The sequence below is a fragment of the Tamandua tetradactyla genome, chromosome 18 (genome assembly GCF_023851605.1).
Source record: "Tamandua tetradactyla isolate mTamTet1 chromosome 18, mTamTet1.pri, whole genome shotgun sequence".
Taxonomy (NCBI): domain Eukaryota; kingdom Metazoa; phylum Chordata; class Mammalia; order Pilosa; family Myrmecophagidae; genus Tamandua; species Tamandua tetradactyla.
This window is the reverse complement of record NC_135344.1, coordinates 72,184,700-72,207,009: the sequence shown is the minus strand read 5'-3', so window position 1 is coordinate 72,207,009 and position 22,310 is coordinate 72,184,700. Positions and strand designations below refer to the sequence as shown.

Sequence of the window (22,310 nt, the reverse complement as noted above, 5' to 3'; positions counted from 1 at the left end):
GGGTGTGGGGGAGGGAGGCAATCAAGGAAACAAAAAAACGGGTAGAGGGAGACGACTGGAAGAACTACCAGACAAAGAAAAGCGTGAACAGGAAAACCAACTTAAACACAGTGGCGTAAGAGAGTGAAGAGAACAGAACTGAAATGAGGATGAGCAAAATGATGGCCTGAAACATCTGAAAAGCAAAAAAGAGAAAGAGAAAAGAATGCAAAACACTGGTTATGGGGCACATGCGATGGGGAGCATGACTCAAACTGAACTGCAGGCATACCACCCATGAAGGAGATGGAACACGAGGCTCTTCCTTACGTGTGGGTCGAGCAGCAAAAGCCAAAATCCGGGGCGGCAGCTGACATGCACCCAAGGGGGATGCACGGGAGAGTCCTCGAAAGGCTACTCCGCCCCTCCTCAGCTCGGTCCCAGAGGGGAGCGGGAGCAAGCCGGCGGCGAGAGTTTCCACCAAAAACAGCCTTCTCTGGGCATTCTGATCCTCTCCCCCATGTGGGCTTATCTTCCAGTGGGAGTGGGTGGGACTGCGCTGTTTAGGGTCGCTCAGGGCTGAACTGTGCATGTCCCTTTTGGTAATAAACTCAAGGAGGGATTGGAGTGCTTGTTAGCAAGTCTGCTAGTTATCCTGACCACGAAATGAGCTTGTACTTTGTTTTACATTCCTCATTGCTTCTTCATCAGGAGAGCCGGCTGAGCGAGACACCAAAAAAAAGGAGCCAAAATGGACTGCGTCGACCCCTACGGCTTCCACTGGGGTTATTAGCCTCGTGCCGCCGGGAAAGGCCTCTGAATCAAGCGCAGCGGCACAGTTAAAAACAAGGGAGGAAAAAACGGGGAAAAGAAACAAGAAAATAAAAGAGAACTTAAAAAAAAAAAAAAACCAACCAATAGAAAGGATTTGGTTGACACTTTAGGCTTTAGTACAATGCAAGTCTGAAATCATAACCAAGCAGCCGTGAGCAGGATAAGCTCTAGAGCAGCCAAGCCAGCGAGAAGGAGGAAGAGCACAACAGAACGGGGAGGCAGAGCGCAGAGCCCCCTTACCTGCAAGTCTGTGGCCAGCTCCTTCCCCAGGTTCCCGATGGGGGAGTCCCGGGACAGGGAGGTCACGGTGGAGAGGAAGCTGGAGGACTCAGTGAGGTGGGGCAGGGGGGACAAGTCCTCCAGATGCTGCTTCAGACCAGCCCTGACCTGGTTCAACACCTCCAGGAAGGCCTGTAGCTCTTCCCTGAAGGCCTTCATCTTGGAGCCCATAGAGCCCAGCAGTTTAGGTTCCTTCCTGCCTCCCTCACCCCTGTGCCCTTCACCCAGGACCCCTGGCTCGGGTGTCACCTCGCCGGCAACACACAGCTGTGCTTCAAAGATCAAGCTGTCCGTATCGTCGATGAGGCGCTCCACGGTCCTCTCCAGCCTCTCTGCCTCGAGTCTGATGCCCCCCAGGCACTCCGAGTCCTCCCGGGCCCTCGTGAGCCCACTCGAGCACAGCTCGCTGGCCTCTGACGCCTTTCCACTCCCGAAGCCTGACGTCTTCTCAAAGGTGTCCTCCGAGTCACTCTCACCGCCGACGGGGCCCTCCCTCCGGGGCTGGGGCAGTCGGCCCTCCTCCCCGTCGCTCTCCTTCTTGCCCGTATCACTCTCGGCATCGCTGTCCCGGGGGCTTGGGGCACGTGGCCCCAGGTGAGCGGACAGGTCCTGGCGCTGCGCGTTGGATAGAAGCACCCGGTTCTCGTACTGCAGCTTCATCACCTTCCCGCTCAGCTCGTCGATCTGCAGCCGGGCGGACTTGAGCTCCTCGTGCAGGGGACCGCCGCCCCCTCCCGCCCGGCACGCGCCGTCGTCCAGCCACCCCGGCTCCTGCCGAGGCTCGAACTTGAACTTGCTCAGTTCGTGGGTCAACTGTCGGTTGTGGTCCTCCATCTCGGAGATGGACCGCCTGAGTAGCTCCGCCTCCTCTTCCACAAACTGGAGGTGCCGCCGGAGCTCCGAGGCCGACTCCGTGGAATCTCCGAAGGGTGAGGTAGGAATGCCGGGGATGTGGTCGCGGCCCACGCACCCCCTCTCGTACTGGCCCCTCACGTCCTCCATCTCTGCCTTGAGGCCCCGGTTCTCCACCTCCAGCTCCACAACCTTCCGGCCCAGGATGCTGGCTTCCTCCTCCACCAGCTTGAGCCGCAGTTTCAGCTCGGCCTCCCTCGTGCTGGGGGGCCCGCCCGCTTCCCCCGTGGGGAGGGGGCTGTCCACGTCTCCGTAGAGGGCCTTGTACTTCTGGAGCTCCTGTTCCAGCTCCTCCTTCTCCCTCCCGAGCTTGGCCATCTTCTTGCACATCAGGGAGGCTTCCTCTTTGGCAAACTGGAGCTGGCACTTCAAGTCTGCGCTGTCATCCTGCCAGGAGAGAACAGCCCAAGAGAAGGATTACGCAAAAATACCAAATGGCGGTGTTTTCTGATGATTTCCCTCGCACCTCGCCCCCAACACACACATACAAACATGAAACACCAGTATTTCCGTCGATGCTGTTGCATTACACATAGTTATCGGACTGAGACAAAGCCCAGGGGAGCTTCACGGAGGGAATGTAACAGATGCCCATGGTTTCTTGCTTTGTCATAGAAACAAGAGAAACCAAAAAGGTAGTGTGGGAGAAACGTGCACATAAAAACCATCACACAAGTTATGAATGAAGGAGGAGAAAATCAAATGAGGCCCCAAACCCCAGCTGTAGTACGTCGAGTCCTCGTCACTCTTGGGAGCAATTGGGATCATGAGCAGCTCTGATACAGGAGACACCAAATAGGACGCAGCAGCGGTCTCTTCCCTGCTGCTGCTTACTTCCTGCTCAGGGCACCTCTTCCACATTCCCACTACCAGGCAACACAAGTGTGACTAGGAGGCACAGGGAAGGTGACCCTCCTCAGTGCCCAGCTTTTCCACTGATTTGCTGCAGCACTAAGAGAGGAAAATTCCTCTTTCCCTACCCTGGCACTTCCATCCCCTACTTAACACCAGAATGCTATGAGGACACAAAATTGAATGACGTGCACATGTTAAGGCTGAGTAACCACCTAGCTTTGTCAGGGAGCAGAGACCTGAACGCCTGGTTACACACAGCCTTTGGCATGTAAGTGCAACCTCTGAGCCTAGTTATACCCCTTCCCCCACGAGCTGCTGTAATGCAGCAGGAAATGAAACTCAGACACTCAAGGGCAGGACTTCAGTACATGTTCATCAGTGAAGGGGTTTCCACTGCAATTCCGGAGGATTCGAAAGGTCATCGAGGCACAGATTCTGTGCTACCAGAAGCCCACGCTGCTCTTCTTTTGGACAGGTTGGAAAGCGGTCTCCACGCTTGAAGCTACATGAACTGTCTCTTCTGGTCTTATAAACCTTTTACTGTACACGTCCAGTGAATGGGAATAATGACTGGATTTGTAAGGCACCCCTACTTGCTGGGCCTTTGAGAGTTTCAAAAGACTATCATGGTCACTAGAGAGAGGCTTTCCCCACCACACAGAGAAACTTGTTAGCAACACGTTCTATGGGATTCAAACCCATCATCTCCAGAGAGGAGAGAGTTATCCAACCCACCTCTCCAGGCTGGTAACTGTTCTTTAGAATCAACCAACTCTCCTGGGAAGTAATGCTCACTTTCAGATTATCATGTGCGCAAAGGGTCTAATAATTGATGCAGCTTTTATTTAGATGCCTCTTTCTCTACCATATTCTTACCTCACACTCACCATTTGGCAGGAAGATACAGAAATGCTTCCCATTGTGTCTCCCAATTTTCCTCCTTCCACCCTCTTGGCCTCTCATTCCCTCACCAAAACCCGTGGAAGAAAAAAGAAAGATGTGACAAAGAAGACAAGGGAGAGCCCTAAGCCCAACTAGAAGTCAGTTCTACATGGAAAGTGTCCCAAGGCACCAAATGTGTGCCCCTGGCAATGCCATGGTCCCACACCTCCTCTCACCCACCACTACCCTGCTTTGAGTCCAAGTTCTGCCCCAAGCAGACCATATGAGCTCGGGCTAATCAATGAGCTTCTGGGAGCCCGTCTCCTACAAAGAAAGCAGGATCCTCCCTCCACCACTAGGTTCTGTAAAGGGCAAATGGAATACTGCACAGCCACTGCATTACTGATGAGGCTAGTAAAGGACACATCACCACACTCCAGCACCCTGCAATCAACCTGGGCTAATGCTAGGGAAAGGAGCCAGAAATTGCCTTGTCATATACATGTCATTGAAAGAATCCTAAAGAACATCTAGGGCATTAAATAAGATTCCACAAAGGTTCCATGGAGTAGGACAACTTTCCAGAAACCTACAACCTCCAGATGGGTCTTTTGACCAGGTAAGTCCTGAAATGCAGTGGGGCCAGCCTCTCCAGAACATCAACTAGTTCCATCCCCCATCCCATATCATTGTCAGTCCCTTCCAACATGAAAAATTTAGAATGGTCATAGCCCAAATACCCCTAAAGAGTGGGAGAAAGATCAAGGGTGATGGTGGAGTTACACAGAGAAGGTCAGAATTAACAAATGAGTACGATTCCTGAATCATTATATTGATATTTCTTTTAGTCCCCACCCAGTATCTTAAAGAAGCTGGAAGTGAAAACCTAAAATTGTGGAATTGTAACCCATACCAAACTCTGAAATCTGCTGTGCAACTAATTGTTGCGATGTGCTTTGAAATTTATTGCTTTTTTGTTATGTTATTTTTCACAAAAATGAAAAAAAAAGTTGATTGTGATGATAAATGCACAGCTATATGATGATTTTGTCAACCATTGAGTGTACACTTTGGGTGATTACATGGTATGTGAATATCAACTATATATCAATAAAAAAATAAAAAATTTTTTTACAAAAGATCAAAGGAGAAGAAGGAGTTATAACAGAGAAGACAGGATTTAGCAAATCAGCATGACTCATGAATCATTATATTGATACTTCTTTTAGTCTCCAGTATCTTAGAGCAGCTAGAAGGAAAAACCTAAAACTGTGGAACTATAACCCATACCAAACTCTGAATCTGTTCTATAACTAAATGTTGTGGTTGCTTTGAAATCTTTTGCTTTTTTCTATGTATGTCATTCTTCCCAATAGAATAATTTAATTAATTAAAATGTCACTGGCAGGAGAACACGGAAGTTGGTGTTCTAAGAACTTATCACATTAGAGATTCTGTTTGTTTTAGGGTAGGATGATGTGAAAAGGGTTCTGTGACCACAGAGATGTAAGACTGTCTGGCCCCCTGCAGAACTGTTTAGAGCAAGAGGTGTCATTACCTGCTGAGGTTATTTTTAAGAAGACCCTACACAGAATATGTGAATCTTAAAAGACACACATTACATTTAATCCTAATTCTAAAGGAAAGCATGCTTGTTGATCTTTTCATTTGTTCATTCATTCATTCATAAAATATGAAGAGTACCTATTATGCGCCAGAAGTTGGCATGTTACTTTTAAACACTCAACTTCGTAGAACTTTTCAAAAGTAGAACTGCAGAGTTCATGTAAAAATTTTTCCATTAAACGTAGATTTAAGAAATCCAAATGAACAGTTCTCTGTTGTTCACATGAAGTAATGAAGATTAAATGAAGCTAAAATACCAATCAGTGGAGACAAATGTTAAGTACTTTATAAGTGAATTTAGTTTGGGAGTTAAAAGCTCAGGACAGGAGGTCCGAAAGGCCCTTAAGCCCTATCATAAACTCGTAACCCTCTGCCCACTGCTGAAATCATCTGAATGATCCTTTCTCCACCTGGGAAGCAGGAAAATTCACTTTCATGTCTGTGAAAGGCAGCAGAAATCACTGACACGCGTGTGATCCAGCCACAGGGGCTCTGCTCTCTGCTCACCTTGAGCCGGGTCTCAAGCTTAGAGAAGACAAGGGGACCAGTGGTGGGGTGGGGTGGGGTGTCTGCTGGGGTGGATCCCCAATCCTGTCCCACATGGAAACTTCCACCTGGAGAGGATGCTGGTCTGGTGGGGGATGATGGACAAGGGACCAAGGGGCCTATGCATCTCCCAAGCCAAGAGTTCTACTGCTGTCTTGAGACTAATCTTGGAGTCCCAGGCAGTCTCTCCCTAGTCTTCCCCCACAAGCTAAACTGAGAAGCTGGGGAAGGGCCGGATTGCTGAGCCACACAGGGAACCCAGGCTTATCCCAAAGGTTCTAGCACACTCTGGGAGTGAGGTATTCCTCTACCACCTCCCACCGACCCCCCATAGGCAGATGATCCCAAAGAGCCCCCAAATAACCTTGATTTTGGAAACCCTGAACCTCCCACCACTTCTCCCTTCACCTGCCAGCTCTGTGAACTGGAGCAAATCTCCTAAGTGTACCCAAACCTAAGTATAAGGGCTGTCAAAAGGGGACAGGTGGAGGGAGCAAGGTTCCACCACATGTCCTAACGAGTGTCCGATTTGTCCATTACCTGAGGATTGATAGCAGGTCCCAAAACTCTCCTTAATCCTTAAAGAAACTCCACAAACAGCAGGAATTCTAACATGATTAAAGCATGCAATCATGTCTACTCAACACCCATGTACTACAAGCCCTGCCACCAAGACTAAAGCAGCTTCTAAAAGACAATCTCTGCAGCCAAGGGCCTGTCTGTTTAGCAAAGGGATCAGATGTGGTCCCTGTGGCAAAGTCGGCTGGGGCGGGGGGGCACATTCTGCCTGCTGGAGTCAGCGTGGGGGAGCGGAGGCCCAAGAACCCCATGTCCGGCCAGCTCTTCTAATGAGATGGGAGAATCACAGCCTCAGCTGGAGCAGCAGCTGCTGGAGGCCCATCATTTCTTAAATCCACAAAGGGTCTGACCCCTGCCAGGAGTCGGCGGGGGGAGGTGTCTCTATTATCACACTGTGTCCCAAGTTGAAGGATGTCAAGCTCTGGTGTCAAGAAACCACCAGATGGCTCCAGGGATGGGGTATGAAAGCAGGAGTCAGACTTCCCACATGAAATGATTCCTTTTGCAGGCGGAAGAATGCAAGCATGGTATGGAGGGAGCACACACACAGCACCGCCACCACCACCGCCGGGAGAGGCCTTGTCAAGCAACAAAAATATATCGGTATTGGCATATATTCTTTGGCTTGCAAGTGGGACGTCGAACCAGCACCCAAGCAGGCTGGCTGCTCGCGTTCCTACCTTGCGCCGGGGTGCCAGTTTCCTTTGGGTTTTGGCTGCAGACCTGCAGTTCCCAAGACGCTCCACTCCACCATTCTGCTGAACAGAAACTCCTTTCTCAGTCACGCTGCATGCTGCGTGGGGCAACTGAAAACATTCCCCATCCACAGTGCCGGCTCTCTCAGTCCTAAGGGGCAGTAGCCCTTATTCTCAGCTTGTTTCACCCAAAGGCGGGTGAGGCTCCAGGCTGTTCATTTCATAACGGGACCTTACGAAAGGGAAAGATCTTCGCCGGTCAAAGACCCATGAGAGGAAAGCACACTCTAAGCCTAGGAGGGTCTGGGCGCCTGGCCACGGGACACAGCTAGATTTTAACTTCTCTTAGTGGATTCCAAATTGAGTTCCGGGAGCAGAGAGGGTATAAGAAAGACAATGCTCTGACATCCTGGCTGTTCACGCAAGACTAGCCCTTCTTTCACGGCACTCTGGGAATCCGTGAGTTTGGAGAACGGGGGGAAAACCACGAAGCGCAGAGCTTGCAGGGGGGAGGGAAGTGTCAAGGGGCTGGGGGCTCGCTTAGTTACAGGAACTTAATGCTGTCACTAATTACTGCTTGTTCTGAGAGCTCAGTGTTGATCTCCCAAGAATGCCTTCGTTCTCTCCAACATCTAATACTAGCAGCAATTTTTAAAAAGAAGAAAGAAATCCAGTAAAACAACTTTTCAGAGACACTAAGTAAGTTCAGAAGAATACATTCCACATGAAAACAGAAAGGGCTGAGATTTTACCATCTTTACATTAGAATACTGAACTTTCAGTAGGGATCACGTAAGCTATGATTCAGCCAGCACTTTTAAAAACCCAACACAAAACAATGCCCTAAGAATGACCCAGTACTACAGTAGCTATATTCTTTTACAGTTTGGATAATTCTGAAGGCTCTGACACTTTATGCCAAAACAAGTATTGCACCTGGGGTGTTCCTCGAGTATTCATGTTTTGTGAAAAAGAAGGGTGGCTGGATAATTTAGGGTGAGAAGAAGAGAAAGGGAAGAAGTTTCAGATACAGATTTGGTAATATTTCTGGAGTTGGTTCTGAGCACTGCCAGATCCTTGAATGATATCTAATTCTATTTCAGGTGAAGCTAGTTCACTTTTCTCTTTCCTGAAGAAAACTGTCAGCTTATCATTGCCAGAGAGAGACACAAAAGGGGTGAGCTGTTGTTCTGGAAATAAAAGTTTCACACCATGGAACTTCTGACTGAGTCCAAATGTTTTGACAGGTTATGTTTTTTGGATATTTTAAAGGCAAAGCTAATACTTTTGGGGAAAATTCAAAATGAGGTGGTTTCCCCATTAGAATATCTAAGAGTAGAATGAAAATCCCCAACTTACCTGATTAAATGTTTTCTTTTCTTTGTATGTTTCCCGGCTGCCTCTTCTTTTCAGGGAACTCTGAAAGAGATCCACATGACACTGTGTTACTGAGGACTGCCCCTGAGAATCAGGCACCAGGAGAAACCCACAGCTGCTAGGGAGCAATGGGACCAGGCTCTTGTTTCGGCTGGAATCAGGAAACAACTCCGAGTCAACATCTAAATGCAGCTGGATATGTTTGCTGAGGTCCTTGAATCATAAGACACTTTAAGTACTAATTATTGCACTTAGGGGGTTCCTCAAATATGCAGGTTTTAAGAAAAAGAAGGGTGGCTTGGATGGTTTGGGCAAGAAGAGAAAGGGAGGCGATTTCAGAAACAGATACATGAGGTTTCTGGAACTGGTCTTATTTTAGGCTAACATGAAAACTAATTAATGCTTCCTGAGGCCCTAGAGTCTAGGGCCCAAGATAAAGAGTGGTAAAGAAAGAGGGAAAAGGGTGGTTCATGTTCACGGGGAAACCCTAATCAAGGTTGCTAAATTCTCCATGAACAACCCACTTCAATTCATGATCAAACCTACATCTCAAAGATACAGTGCTTACAATTTATGCAGGGGAGCGAGGCCTGGCTTGTGCCCAGCACTGGGTTGGGTCTCTGCCCAGCTGCACACGCATCACAGGGGCACCTTTGCCTGCTGTGGGCAAGAAATTGCAAGTGTTTCTGAAATGAAAGGCCCAAGGGGTGCCTGAAATAGAGTTACAGGGATGAGGGGCAGTTTCTGCTAAAGTAACATAAGTAGGCAGAAAAGAACTGACCAGAAGAAGAGAGAAGCATTCCAGGGGAACAAAAAGGGATTTGAAACTTGAAAGGACTAAGGTAATCCTGAGAAAAGTGGGAAGAAAGCACTTTGGAGGGTAAAGCTTTGTTGGGCACCATTCAGATCTTGCCGAGGCTATAAATGACAGAGATTCTCCTCAATGCCCTACTGCCCACCCCTCCTGGAGGTACACTAACTGCACCCCCCTTTCTGGATATCTACTGATACCCCTTCTGCACGTCTACTGCCCCCCTTCTGCAGCTCTACCCTAGCTCTGTGACAGAACCTTAGTTCTCCTGTATGTGGAGCGGGCTCAGTGGCCCACCCTCCTTTATTCCTTTGCTCCTAACTCCACTGTGAAAACAGTTTGGAGGCTGTTAATGCAAGTCACTTCCATCGTAGTTAGAAAGGAACTTAATTCACTTATAACTGTCGACATTTTGCGCTTTTCACTCTCGGGATGCCAGGTCTTGTCACTAACTGGAGGAGTCTGAGATTAAGCAACAATCAAAATCCTAGCTGTCCCTCAGCCTTTAGGAGGTTGCAGGCCTAGGAAAAAAGGAAGTAATTGACAGGCCTTCTGGGTAAGAGCTACTGGGTGTCCATCTGCTCCCCAGATCACAGAGGTGGAGGGGCAGCTCATCCTTACAGACCAGCAGCAGAAAAAGCAACTTTATTCCCTTTAAGAATCAAATGGCTGAGGTTTCAAGCCAGCCTTACTGGTAAGAACAGGGTCAAAGTATAAGGAGAAACGGGTCTCCTCCATCGGATCAAGTTAAGCCTGTCTTCGAAACGCCTCTACCTTTCAACCCATAAAAGAGTAGGTTTCTGAGAGTCTTCACACTTCAATAAAGGAGTTTTTTATATTTGAAGGAACTGAGAGGAACATTTCTGGTGAACATTCCGGAATGAATGTTCTGATTGAAATTCTACAGAGAAGAGCTACAGAAGGCAACAGGGAGAAAAGCTGTGCCCAAGACTCGAATCTCAGGGGTTTAACTCTGGGCCTGTATCAGCAAGCAAGGCCCAAGGGGGCAGAGCCTTGGGTCTGCGGGCAGCCCAAGTGGTCCCAATCTCCATTCTGTGAGTGCTGGAGGAAAGTATCTAGAAGTAAAACAAAAGCTATTAGCAGAGACAATAAAACCTATGCAGAATCAGCTGTGCTGCATTGGGAGGCTGCAGGAGCAGCCGTTCTGTGGGAGCCCTGTGGGTCAGGGAGAGAAGGGAGGCACCTCCAGGCCTGCCAGCACACTGTCCCCTGCCCTGGCCACTGTTAAATAACCTACAGTTGTGAGTACACCTGCCTCTGGGTCCTGGGATTCTCCTAGCGGGCTGCCCAATACGTGGGGAGCGGTGGGACCCCGACCCAGACCCCATTCATAACAGCAACTAAAACGTACAGGATTTCAAGGAGCAGAGTCAACAAGAGACTGTAGCACCTACGTGAAGAAAATCATAAAACTTTGGTGACGGCCATAAAAGAATGCTTGACGCTTCCCGATGGGAAGACCCCGTGGTAAAGATGCCTCTTTTCTCCCCAATCGCTGTGTCTGTAAAATGTAAAGTTAACCATTCCACCCCCCACCTCTGTGTGTGTGCGTGTGGGGGGAGTGATTAAAAGATGAAAGGATTTGAAAAATGATTCAAGAAATCACCCAGCGCCGGGATTGGCAAACTGTGGCCCTTGGGACAAACCAAGCCTGTTTTGTAAATAAAGTTTGACTGAAGCAAAGTCTTGTTTTGTATTGTCCATAGCTGGCTTGCACTACAACAGCAGAGCTGGGACTGTGACTGAGACCTGCAAAGCCTAAAATATTGACTTACTACCAGGCCCTTTACAGAAAAAGTTTGCTGACCCTGATCTAGAACGATAATTTGGTGAAAACATCCAAGAACACTTGGCTAATACTGCTAAATAGTGGAATGCAACATAGAGTTAAAAAATGGTTTGGTGCTGGGAGAAGAATGGACATACTGATATCACAAAACAAAGTTCAGAAACCGATTTGAGTACATGAAATTCAGCAACGGATTGAGGTAGCATTTGACACCAGTGGGGAAACAATGGGCTGACTGGCACATGTGGTAGGACAACTGTCTAACACGGAAAAAAAACGTAGCGCTCCATACCACATAAACCCCGGATGAATTTAAAATTTAGACATCAAAAAAGCATCATGGAACAAGAAAGAAACTGATGAATTTTTCTTTGTTCTTGGGGCTCAGTTCTTATAAATCCAGAAACATCCAGGGAAAAGATTGACAAATTGGGTTGGTAAGATTTTTACCTTTTTTTTTTTTTTCTTTGCACGGGCAGGCATTGGGAATCGAGAACGTGGGTCTCCGGAATGGTAGGTGAGAATTCTGCCACTGAGCCACCATCGCAATGCCCAGATTTTTAACTTTTTATATACCAATAGAAACCATTTACAATAATAAAAGGCAAATGACAAATTGGAAAAGGATTTTTCTATCACATGACAGACCAAAGAGTAATATCTTGCAAGCAAGAAGAAAACTACCTTAATAATGAAATAAACAAAAATGTCCAATAAACACATGAGTGGTAGGAATTAAAACAAGACGTCATGTTTTCAACCATGAGACATATGGACTGAAAGGGGTACGACAGCCAGCACAGCCAAGAGCACACCAGGGGCCCTTCCCACATGGCGCCAGGGGATTAGGACCCTGGCATTTCAGGTGGGCAATTTGGTCTTAAAAATACAGAATCGTGACCCAGTAATTCCACCTCTAGAAAAGTAGCTTATGGAAATACTCAGATTTATATGTAAGAATGCTCATAGTGGTACTTTTTATAACAGTAAATTAATACTATGGCGGTATTAAAATGATGTTTTTAAAACATAGTTGAAGATACAGAAAATACAGTTGATGAACAGCATGTATTTTATAATTTCAGTTTTGCTAATATATACTATGCATACATATATGTATACACATATATACATAACTACATATATTATCTATGTATTATGTGCCTACATTAGAGAAGTGGACTTGAGGAATAGGTACCAAAATGTTCACGGTGATCATACTCAGGTCACAGGTGCATGAGCAATTTTGATTTTCTTTTTTGGTGGCTTTTCACAGTCTCCACATTATCTATAGTGAGCACTAATTCCTTTGCAATGAAAAAGAAAAACCCAGGAAATTAAATTAAGTGTTTTCTTTTAGAGAGGACAGGAAAATGAAGATATTACCATTGAACTCCTACCCAGGTTGTTGTGTGCCGATTTCTGTTTCTCTCTCTTTGGATCGCTCTGTCATGGCTGACACATGACAGTTTTTATTGGCCTGGTCCCTCAGAAACAACTGTGCTTGGAGGGTTGGTTAAACAGATCAGGCAGCCCCTGGAGGGTCGGCCAGGCCAGGTCTCCAGCATATGGGCCCCTGGACAAGTGCCAAGGAGTCAGGCCCAGGGTCCCAGCAGCAGGTGCAGCTGGCCCCCAGGCTCACCTGCTGGGTCACGTCGAGCCCCCAGGCGCTCAGAGACCCTCGGTTTGGGCCATCTGTGTGAGGGCTTTAGATGACTCAGATGCAAAGGAGAGCCTCTTAAGAGAAAGGGGGAAGGCAGAGATGGGCTGCTGATTAATTTTACTTATTTTTTTTTACTCTGGTTAACTGCCAGCCAATCAACTCTAAATTCCAGTTGAAAAGAAAAAAGAATTAAGTTTGTGATTCTAAAACTGAATCCATCTAAGGCAGATGCACTTGCTGAGTACCAAATGTGATTAAATAAAATGTGAAGTTAGGCAATTATTTGGACTTTCACATCAATTCTTAATGTTGCCTATTTGAAGTTAGCCTGATTCACCACGTAATTTCAGAAAAATGGACAAGCCCGCAAGTGCTAAAGTATTTCAGAGTTAGACTTTGGGCTTATGATTAGGTTATAATAAAAGGAGGCAAATACAAATTAGGACGCCATAGATTATGAGTCGATATGGGGAAGAGGGTCTAGATGCAGCTAGATGATTTTCAGAATTCTTACAGATTATTTATTATTATTTAGGAAACTGGTTTGGGGACTGATTAACAGCATAGAGTTATAAAATCAGATTAAGAAAATGGAGGTGTGTATTCGGTCTTCTTTTTCCTTTTGAGGGGAAGTTATTAAGATTCTTTCACCCACATTAAAGTCCTCATTTAAACGCTACAGGAGGTGAAGAAGCGTTATTGCTAGGTTCACCTTCAAACCCGAGGTGCCAGGTCCTGCTGGACGATGTCTCGTTCCCTTTCCTCCCCTCAGAGGTTCCTTTCAAGGACCTTTCCCGGATCCCTCCATTCCATGGAGTCACCCCACTCTGACGCAAGTCAGCTGAGCCCCAGTTGTACTGCAGGACCCCAATGAACATCCCCCTCACCTTCCCAGTCAACAGAAAGCAAACCCTCCCCTGCCCCAACTAGCAGGACAGTTGTGATATCAAGGCATAATAACTCAAGCACAATGCTAAACTCTTTCCTTACACACCCAATCCTTACCAGGACCCAAGGAGGCGTATATTATTACCACTGATTAACAGACAAGAAAACTCAAACAGAAGCTGGGTGATGTCCCAAGGCTCCAAAGACTCCAAATTCATCCCTGAGCCTGCCCCCACCTACCCACAAAACTCCTTCCAGGACTTTCCCCAATTCAGGCTGGGGTTCCTTTTGTTTTCTCTAGGTTTCTGAGTCTCACATTGCTAGTTTTCTCATCCAAAGGATCACTGCCTTTCTCTAACAAAATAGCACAAAGAACTATTGTAGGAATGGTCGCAGATCATAATGCTCACAAAGTACCTGAAGGGTTTGACTCCGTATTTGTTGGTATGCCAGTGATTTCTGGAAGGATGAGGCTGTAGAGAGTAAAAGTCCTTATTTGGAAAAGTAAGACGGAAAATTATTATCAGAAGACCAAAAGTCAGCAACGCAAATGAGAAGAGTAAGGAAATTATACTGAGGTACTTTGGCTGAAGGAAGGCACAGCCCTGAAGCTGGTCCTGGATTTCCAGCAACCGAGAAGAGGAATGGAAAGGCAGAGAGGGCCAGCTCTCCGCCCAGGGCCAAAGCGGGGCCCCAGAGGAGCAGACAAAGCTCTCCAGGACAGCCAGCCCACTAGGCGCCACTTCCTCCTGGGAGAGAACAGTGAGGGCCCCTGCACATGCAAATTTGGGGCAGGTCACAGGCATTTGCTTTGCAGCGCGGTATATCTGGTTCATTTTTAAGCCTTACCAATGTGTGTCCAGCTGCTGGAAATCACTGGCCAACACTTGAGTTAATGCAAAAGTGCTGAAGCAACATCACATAATAAACTACACTTAAGATGATACAGCAAAATAGTAATTTATCATTAAAAGGCAACAGGAAGAAAAATGCAAAAACATAACCATCTCAAGACCACGACGGTGACTGAACCCAAAGCAGAGCATCCTTCCCTCAATCGCAGGAATCCCAACTCTGCACACAAACTTACACTCAACAACACTGTCAAGTGTTAAGAAACATCGAATTAGAATGCAGGCATCAGAAGAGCCTCCTGACAGCTTTAGCAGGGGACCAGTAAGTGGCCATTGGGCAAATGCGGTTGAAAATCTACAGAAATGCATGCTGTTTGCCTATCAGAACTGAAGATGAAGTCTGTTTTTTCAAAAAAATTCCCTTCCTGGCCCACCACTAGTCTACTCTGAAGGAAACATAGCAGCCCAACATCAAGAGAGGCAAATTATTTCCTAGTTTAATAAAATAATTCAAACGAGTCAGAAGCACTTTGAAACATAAAATGAAGCTAAAAAAATTATATAAATAAATCATATATTAAAAATGTCTTCTTCTGAAGAAAACTCACCACTCATTTTTCTTCAGAGGCATCCAACATGAAAAAATATTCAGTACTTTATTTTTTTTTAACCTTCAAATAACAATATATGAAAAAGTTCTGCGGTAACCCTCTGACACTATTTCATAACAGTCTAGCAGCCCACTCTTCGGACTGTCTAATTTGACCTCAAATATCATTCTAAATAATAGTTCACTGTTGGGCTAATAAAATCTGATGCACACATTTGTCAAAACTTGGCAAATGTAAACTTAGTATCTATGGATTTCAGCATATACATTAAATTAAAAGCAAAACAATTGTAAACAAAAGGTGAACTCAAGCTAGCAATGTCTACCTAAGAGGAAGTGAACTGGTTTCTGCAATTTATTTTCAAACGCATCAAAAGTAAGATAGGTTAATAAACAAACAAAGAGATAAGCAGATGATTAGATATGTCATAAACTGAGTGTAGTAAAATGTTCCTGCAGCATCTAGATCGGAATACATAGGTGTTCACTGTAAAATTCTTTCAGCTTTGTTGAAAAAATGTCTGAGCACTTTTGCCAAAAAATGCTGGGAAGAAAACATTATGCACACAAGCTTACGATTTCACTGAAAATATTTAATATAATATTTACAGCCATTGAAATTATGATGACTAAAACTTTTCGATATGGGAAATTTTAAATAAAATCCTAATTTTTAAATGCGGAGTAAAACCATATTTATAGGATAATATAATCTCAACCAAGTCATATTTTTCAATTAAAAATATTTGGAAGCAAATATGCTAAAATGCTAAGAATGGGTGGTAGAATTATGGGTGACTAGTTTCTTTACAGATTTTTGTATTTCCCAAAATATCCTCAGTTAACATATATTATTTTTTCCAATCAAAAGTGCTGTTATTTTTTAGGAATGGTAGAAATGACCCATAACGCAAACAACTCCAGCACACACAGAATAAAGCTAGAGCCGCTCTGCCTGGAGCCTTGCTCCACTCATCTTCCCCCCAAATGCCTCGGAAATGTCTGAAGCCAGCACTCTGCACAGAGGCCACTCCGGCCTCCTGAACACCTCTTCATGGATTCCCTCCTGGACCCTCCAGCGATGCACATAGTAGGACATGCCCACGGGATGGAGGCGGCGTCTGCCCCATGGCACCCGGTGGTTATGGAGAAGAAGTTCTCTCCGTTCTCCACGAGCCTCCAGCCCTGTGCTGGGAACGTGTGGCTGGCGCGCTGTGACCAGACCCCTGGCTGTGCTTTGGAGGCAGGCAGGACAGGGTGGGCAGGAGTGAAGATGCCCTGTGCCAGCTGCCGAAGGGGTGGCAGCCCTGGCCTGCAGAGGTGGGCCAGGCAGTGTGGAGCTGGAGAAACAACCCGCTTTTCAAAAATGCAACCTGGGGGCCAAAGACACACGTCTGAGCAAGGACAGTGCCGAGTGAAGGCCTGGCAGAGCCCCCCGTCCGTATCCGGGGACTGGGGCTCAGGGGACAGGTACGGGCAGCTGCCCTCAACACCACGGCCTGACTGTCTCCCTCCCCCAAACCCCCAGCCAGCCAAACCTTCCAGCTAGAAGCAGGCTTCTGTGGGGGAAAGGAAGAGGTCGGGTCTCCTAGGGTCAAAGCCAAAGACGCCACCTGATTATCTGGGGGCGTGATCGTCTTCTTTCGTGAAAACGTGGCTAAGAAGTGCTGACTGTCCCCCCCACCCGCGAATCTTTATGGCCACCATACTGTATCTATGAGACGAAGAAGCCCATGCAGTGTTTAATAGCAGCATCTGCTGATGGACCAGGTGTTTCCACACAGCTTCCACAGCTCAAGGGAGCAGCCAGGTCCAAGCCCCTCCCCGCTGGCACAACCTCCCCACCCTGTGCGGACAAAGGCAGAAAATCAGAGCTGCGGCTCGGCTTCACTGGACGCATGTGACCTGGAGGACACTGGTCCCCGCCCAGCCCTGCTGAGACACTGGGGCTGGCACGTTTGCTGACCACCCCTCTCTAGAGCACAGAGCCTGCTTTGATGACCACAACGGCCCAGCTCTCTGCCCACCAGTTAACTTCCTACACAAGACCAAATCCGTAACCAACTTCTCACATGACTCTGATCTGACAAAATCCAGATGTTGTCATCAGGCCTCTATCCACCAGCTATGGGGATGTGGGGTGTTCTTTACGCAGACAGGTTGCAGGGCTTTATCAGGACGACTCCCGGGGCTGAGCAGGAAGCATTTATGTCACCAATCTGGGTTCTAACAGTCCTGAGTCGCCAGGAGGAAAGGGGCTCAGAGGGAAGTAACATCTGCCTGAAAGCTCTCCTCTGGTTTGCTCCCTTCTTGCTGCTGCTCGTAAGAAAGGCTGGTGCTGACACACCCCTCTCTGCTGGTGCTGACACACCCCTCTCTGCTGGTGCTGGCACACCCCTCTCTGCTGGTGCTGACACACCCCTCTCTGCTGGTGCTGGCACACCCTTCTCTGCTGGTGCTGACACACCCCTCTCTGTTGGTGCTCTCACTCCTTTCCCTACTGGGGCTCACACATCCTTCCCCTCTGGCACAGATGCGCGTCGGCTTACTGACACATCTTGGCAAGCCTGCATCCCGCCATATGACCTATCACATGCCAAAGGGGTGGTGGCAAATGTCTCAGGCCTTCTACCAACAAATTCTGATTTTACTATTCAAGAAAATCACTCCCACCCCAAACAGATTGGGTTTGGGGAAGAGGAAAGCTCCCCTTGGAGGAACTATGCAAGAAGGTGTACGGCACTTGTGTTCAGTACTCACACTGTGCTCGTGTATACAATCTATGTGTACAGTGCTTGTGTACAAGACTCATACGAAGTATTCGTATGTGGCAGGACCCAAGCACAGCACTTCTGTACAGGACTCGTTCAGTGCTTGTGTTTGCTCCTTGGGGACAGTGCTCGTGGGGTAACAACACTTGCATGCAGCTGTGTCATTTAGTCCATTCATGGCCTGGAGAATGGACCTTGGGAACAGGGTCCCTCACATACCCAGGAGAAAACAGAAGGCTGCAAAGGTGACCTGGCTTGCCCACAGTCATGCAGTGAAGGAGTCATACCCACTTTGGGGGAGTTCTAACTTGACTAAACTCACAGCTGCCTCTGAAACACATGTGACGAGGCCATGGATAGTTCAGCCACTCAGTGCTGAGATGCCTTTGGTTGGCCAATCATTCATTTCTACCACTCACTTGCCCAGGCCCTGGGAGTGTCCATTTGTCCACATTCATCTCTCACCACTCACTCGCCCAGGCCCCGGAAGCGTCCCTTTGCCCACACCGATGTCGCCATCCTCTGTCCAAAGCTTCCAAAGGGCAGCCTCCAGCCTCAGGTGGCCAGCCAGGAGGCACTCCAGCGCATCACCAGTGGGGATTACTGTTCATGGCCAGCCCCTCTGCCTGGACCTCAAGTAGGTGCACAAGTTTGGCCACTGCCGCAAACTACCTGGGGTGCCAGAAGGCTCGGGGAAATCAGCTAGCGCTCAGAGAGACTCCTTTGCAGATGTAAGTGGCCAATGGCCTGGAGGGAGAAATGCCCCTGGGATGCCTTTTCTCACTCAGTTTCCACTTATTTTCCTCTTGCAGCACAGGATACATTTTTTCTTTCACATTATTGCAAGTTGGCCCAACATCTCCAGTTTTGCAGCCAGCATTTCTCTCCATAGGCTGCATTTCTCTCCATAGGCTGCATTTCTCTCCACAGGCTGCATTTCTCTCCATAGGCTGCATTTCTCTCCACAGGCTGCATTTCTCTCCATAGGCTGCATTTCTCTCCACAGGCTGCATTTCTCTCCATAGGCTGCATTTCTCTCCATAGGCTGTATTTCTCTCCGTAAGCTGCATGTGTGAAGGGGAAAGACAAGCAGGACCAAATCCAGGCTTCTTGCTCGTAGCCTGGGAGCCAAGCTCCTGGTACCTCGGTTTCCTCATTTAAAGGTGGGAAAATGGAAGGGTCTGCCTTACACAAGGGATTGTTGGAAGGACCAAATTGAGTAACACATTCAATAAGTGATAGCCATAAAAAAGGCAAATGGTAAGTTGCTAAACAATTATGTTTCTTTTATAGGTAAATATTTTTTCAAATACTATATAACACCCTCCCCCCTTTATTTTTCTTGGCAAAGTAGAAAAAAGCATTATTTATCCTCCCAGCTCTCTTCTCTAAGAAAACCATTGTTTAAAGAAATGCTTTTTTTTTTTACTCTATGCATGAAGTGTACATCTGGAGTATAAACTTTTCAGTTGGGTGGTTTCTGTATGTAAGGAACAAAATTCATTAATTTAGAAACCTAAATTCATATCACAGGTTATAGAAAATCTGTTGTGGAAATGTTGCACCATTGTTTATTAGTAAGTCACAGGCAAAAACTTTCTCTCCGACAATAAGTGGGCATTATTTCTATCATTTCAGAAAGATAAGCAGGTCATATTTCCCACAGTGCAAGTAAGTAGGCCAAGAGCCAATGGCAAAATTGGTTTCATAATTTATAGGATGAGACAAACCACCAGGAGAAAAAAAGATGAAGCCTGCTCTCTCCCCTACTCTTAAATTCCTATTACCAAAGGAGAGAAAATCTTCTTTGCAACTGACAAGGTTTTTCTTCAATACATTTAAAAATATATTATATTTAATATAATATAATAAATGCTGAAAGAGATTCGTTGAACCAGAAGGTTAAGTAAATGCACAATGCCAAGGAAAAGGAAATAGAGAAAAGAGATTATAGAACCCATACCATATAGCAAGCTTCTGACTTTGGTTTTAGATGGAAATTGAGATGCACATATACAGTGTGAGAAGGAACTTGCAAGAAAGATTTCCTCTTTGGTCACAGCATCAGTAAGATGTGCAAATACATGAAATTTCATTCTGATATAAACCAACATGATCTGGAACAAAGAGGAGGGAGTTTGATTATCTTAGGACAAGTCAGACTGTCACATCCAATGCTGGACCCCTGAAGCTTTTGAGCTCAGTCCAAGAACTGCACTTCCCATGCTGTATTACTTTCCTGGACAGCTTTCCCACCTTCTTTATTTCTAATCCTCTTATAATTCCTGAGATTCAGGTCTCTGTTTTCTTCTACACAACTGAAAACAGACAGGAATGATGGCAATGCCTCTTCTCACAAGGTGTTCTTCACCCTGGACAAAAATTGCAAGTTTTTTCATAAACCAGGCCCTTTTCAATGGGCTTAATTGTGAATTAACATTAGCGAGTGGAGAATTCTTTGTGCAGTCAGCAGGTTATTTTAGGCTGTAAAATATACAGAAGAATCTCTAGCTGCCAGAAAATAATTAGGAATGCTATTGATAACGAGGGAAAGAATACACAAAAATAGAAATGGATGCTAGCACACAAGAGCCTCCTAAGGACATGTGGGCACACCTGCCATCCGAGCCGGACGCTGGCAGGGCAGGGGAAGAGCTGCTTTCCAAGCACATCCCACCTTAACCTCCTCTTCCTCAGGTCTCGGGCTTCTCCACGTCACCCACACAGAGAGGGTCCCTGACACGAGGATCCCCTACTTGTCTCCTTCTTTGCCCACACTTCATCTGCCAATGTCTTCTCCTTCCTTGGCTTCAGCTGCATTGGGACTGCTCAGAGTCTCCATCCCCATGGGAACACCTGAGGTCATCTTGTCTGTCCTCAAGGAAAGCACCAGGCAGTTACCGTTGACCCCTTTCCTTCAGTCCACGTTTTTAATGTGGCGTTCATCCCACTGAGGTTTTGTATCTGTCCTTCTCCTTCTCCTCTGCATCCAGGGGAAGACCCTAGACCCCCTGGCTATTCTTAGGAAGCCTCCGTGCTGACAGTGCACGCCTCTAGGGCTGCTCTCCTGCAGTGGGTCCAGAACGATTTAATAACAGCACAGGGGAAAGGAGCATCTCTATCTAGTTTAAATGTTACTTATGTACTTGCCCCGTGGTTATAATATGTTTCTGTTCACAGCTTATGGTCAGTTTTAAATATTCAGACCTCACAATACAAGGGACCGTTTATATGCAAGGAGCTTGCTGACATGTCAGCAAGTGAGCACCATCCAGTGATATGTCCCTTAAATCTTCTATTAGAAATTCTCAACCTATAGAGAGATACCTTTTAAAAACACTAAGTATATCCAAAATAGTCTAAGAGTCACACGAAGCACCCCAAACAAAACTCTATGGGTTATTATAGCTTACATTTTGGGTGTCACTTTAAGAGTCCGTGATTTATTGGACTTCCCATGTGTACAGCACTATACATTCTCCTTTTATGGCCAAGAAGCTAAGACTAGCTAGCAGTGTTTTCAATCTGTAGAAGACACATTCAGACAGACTCATACTGTTTATACATGCTTGAAGGCGGCTTTGAAACAGTCACCAAAGCTTTAGCAAGCTTTTTCCTCCAAAGCCCTTACTGTTTTTAAACTATGACAAACATTTAAAATTTTTATTTTATTGTACCTCTAAAACTAGTTTCTCCTCTGCTGATATTTCAAATCGGTATACTTTAACCAACCATTAAATGCATGGTTTCTTCATAAGAAGTAAACTATTTCTTTCAGTGATTATAATTTATTTTTGGAAAAAAATTCCTAGAACTCACCAGATAATACCAATGGGAGAAATTCTGATTTTTTTATGGAGTCATAAAATATTTAAACTTGTTAGAAGCAATGCAAAAGTACCTTCTATGATACGTTTCATTTGCTTTAAACACACAGACACATACACACTCCACTTGCTATGGAAATCTGGGACGATAAAAGAATGGCAGGGGTAAAAGTATGGGGGGTTGGAAAGAATGTAGGTAAAAAGGGAAAACTCAGAGCATTAGATTCTCTTCCTTCATACAGCTTCAGCTGTCCAGCTACCTTAGCCTCTTGTTATTGACTGAGAAGTCAGATCATAACATGGCTTGCTAAAGGTTTAGTGGCACCAATCTGAGGAGGTGACAATGCATTCCACCCAGGGAGCATCAAGTGATTTCAGAGAAATTAGCAAACACATTATTTGCATCCTCTATCTAATAACTTGTCGCTTTATACCAAATACTTTTAATTCAAGATCTCTAATCCTAAAAAACTCTAAGATGAGCAGGAGTATTCTCATGTCATAAGAAGTAA

The 22,310-nt window shown here is 46.2% G+C and overlaps 1 protein-coding gene across 5 annotated transcripts in view; it reads right to left on the bottom strand.

Annotated features, from left to right (window-relative positions):
* The window catches only part of MTCL1 (microtubule crosslinking factor 1), a 140,588-nt gene that overhangs the window by 50,520 nt on the left and 67,758 nt on the right, over positions 1 to 22,310 (bottom strand). For 3 of the 5 annotated variants that reach the window (XM_077135955.1, XM_077135959.1, XM_077135957.1), the window contains exons 4-6: positions 8,547 to 8,606; positions 7,173 to 7,250; positions 1,054 to 2,391 (exon numbers count right to left, since the gene is read on the bottom strand). In XM_077135955.1, coding sequence (XP_076992070.1) covers positions 1,054 to 2,391; positions 7,173 to 7,250; positions 8,547 to 8,606 — 1,476 coding nt within the window. The remainder of the gene's footprint in view (positions 1 to 1,053; positions 2,392 to 7,172; positions 7,251 to 8,546; positions 8,607 to 22,310) is intronic. The other 2 variants (XM_077135958.1, XM_077135956.1) reach the window with 2 other exon arrangements.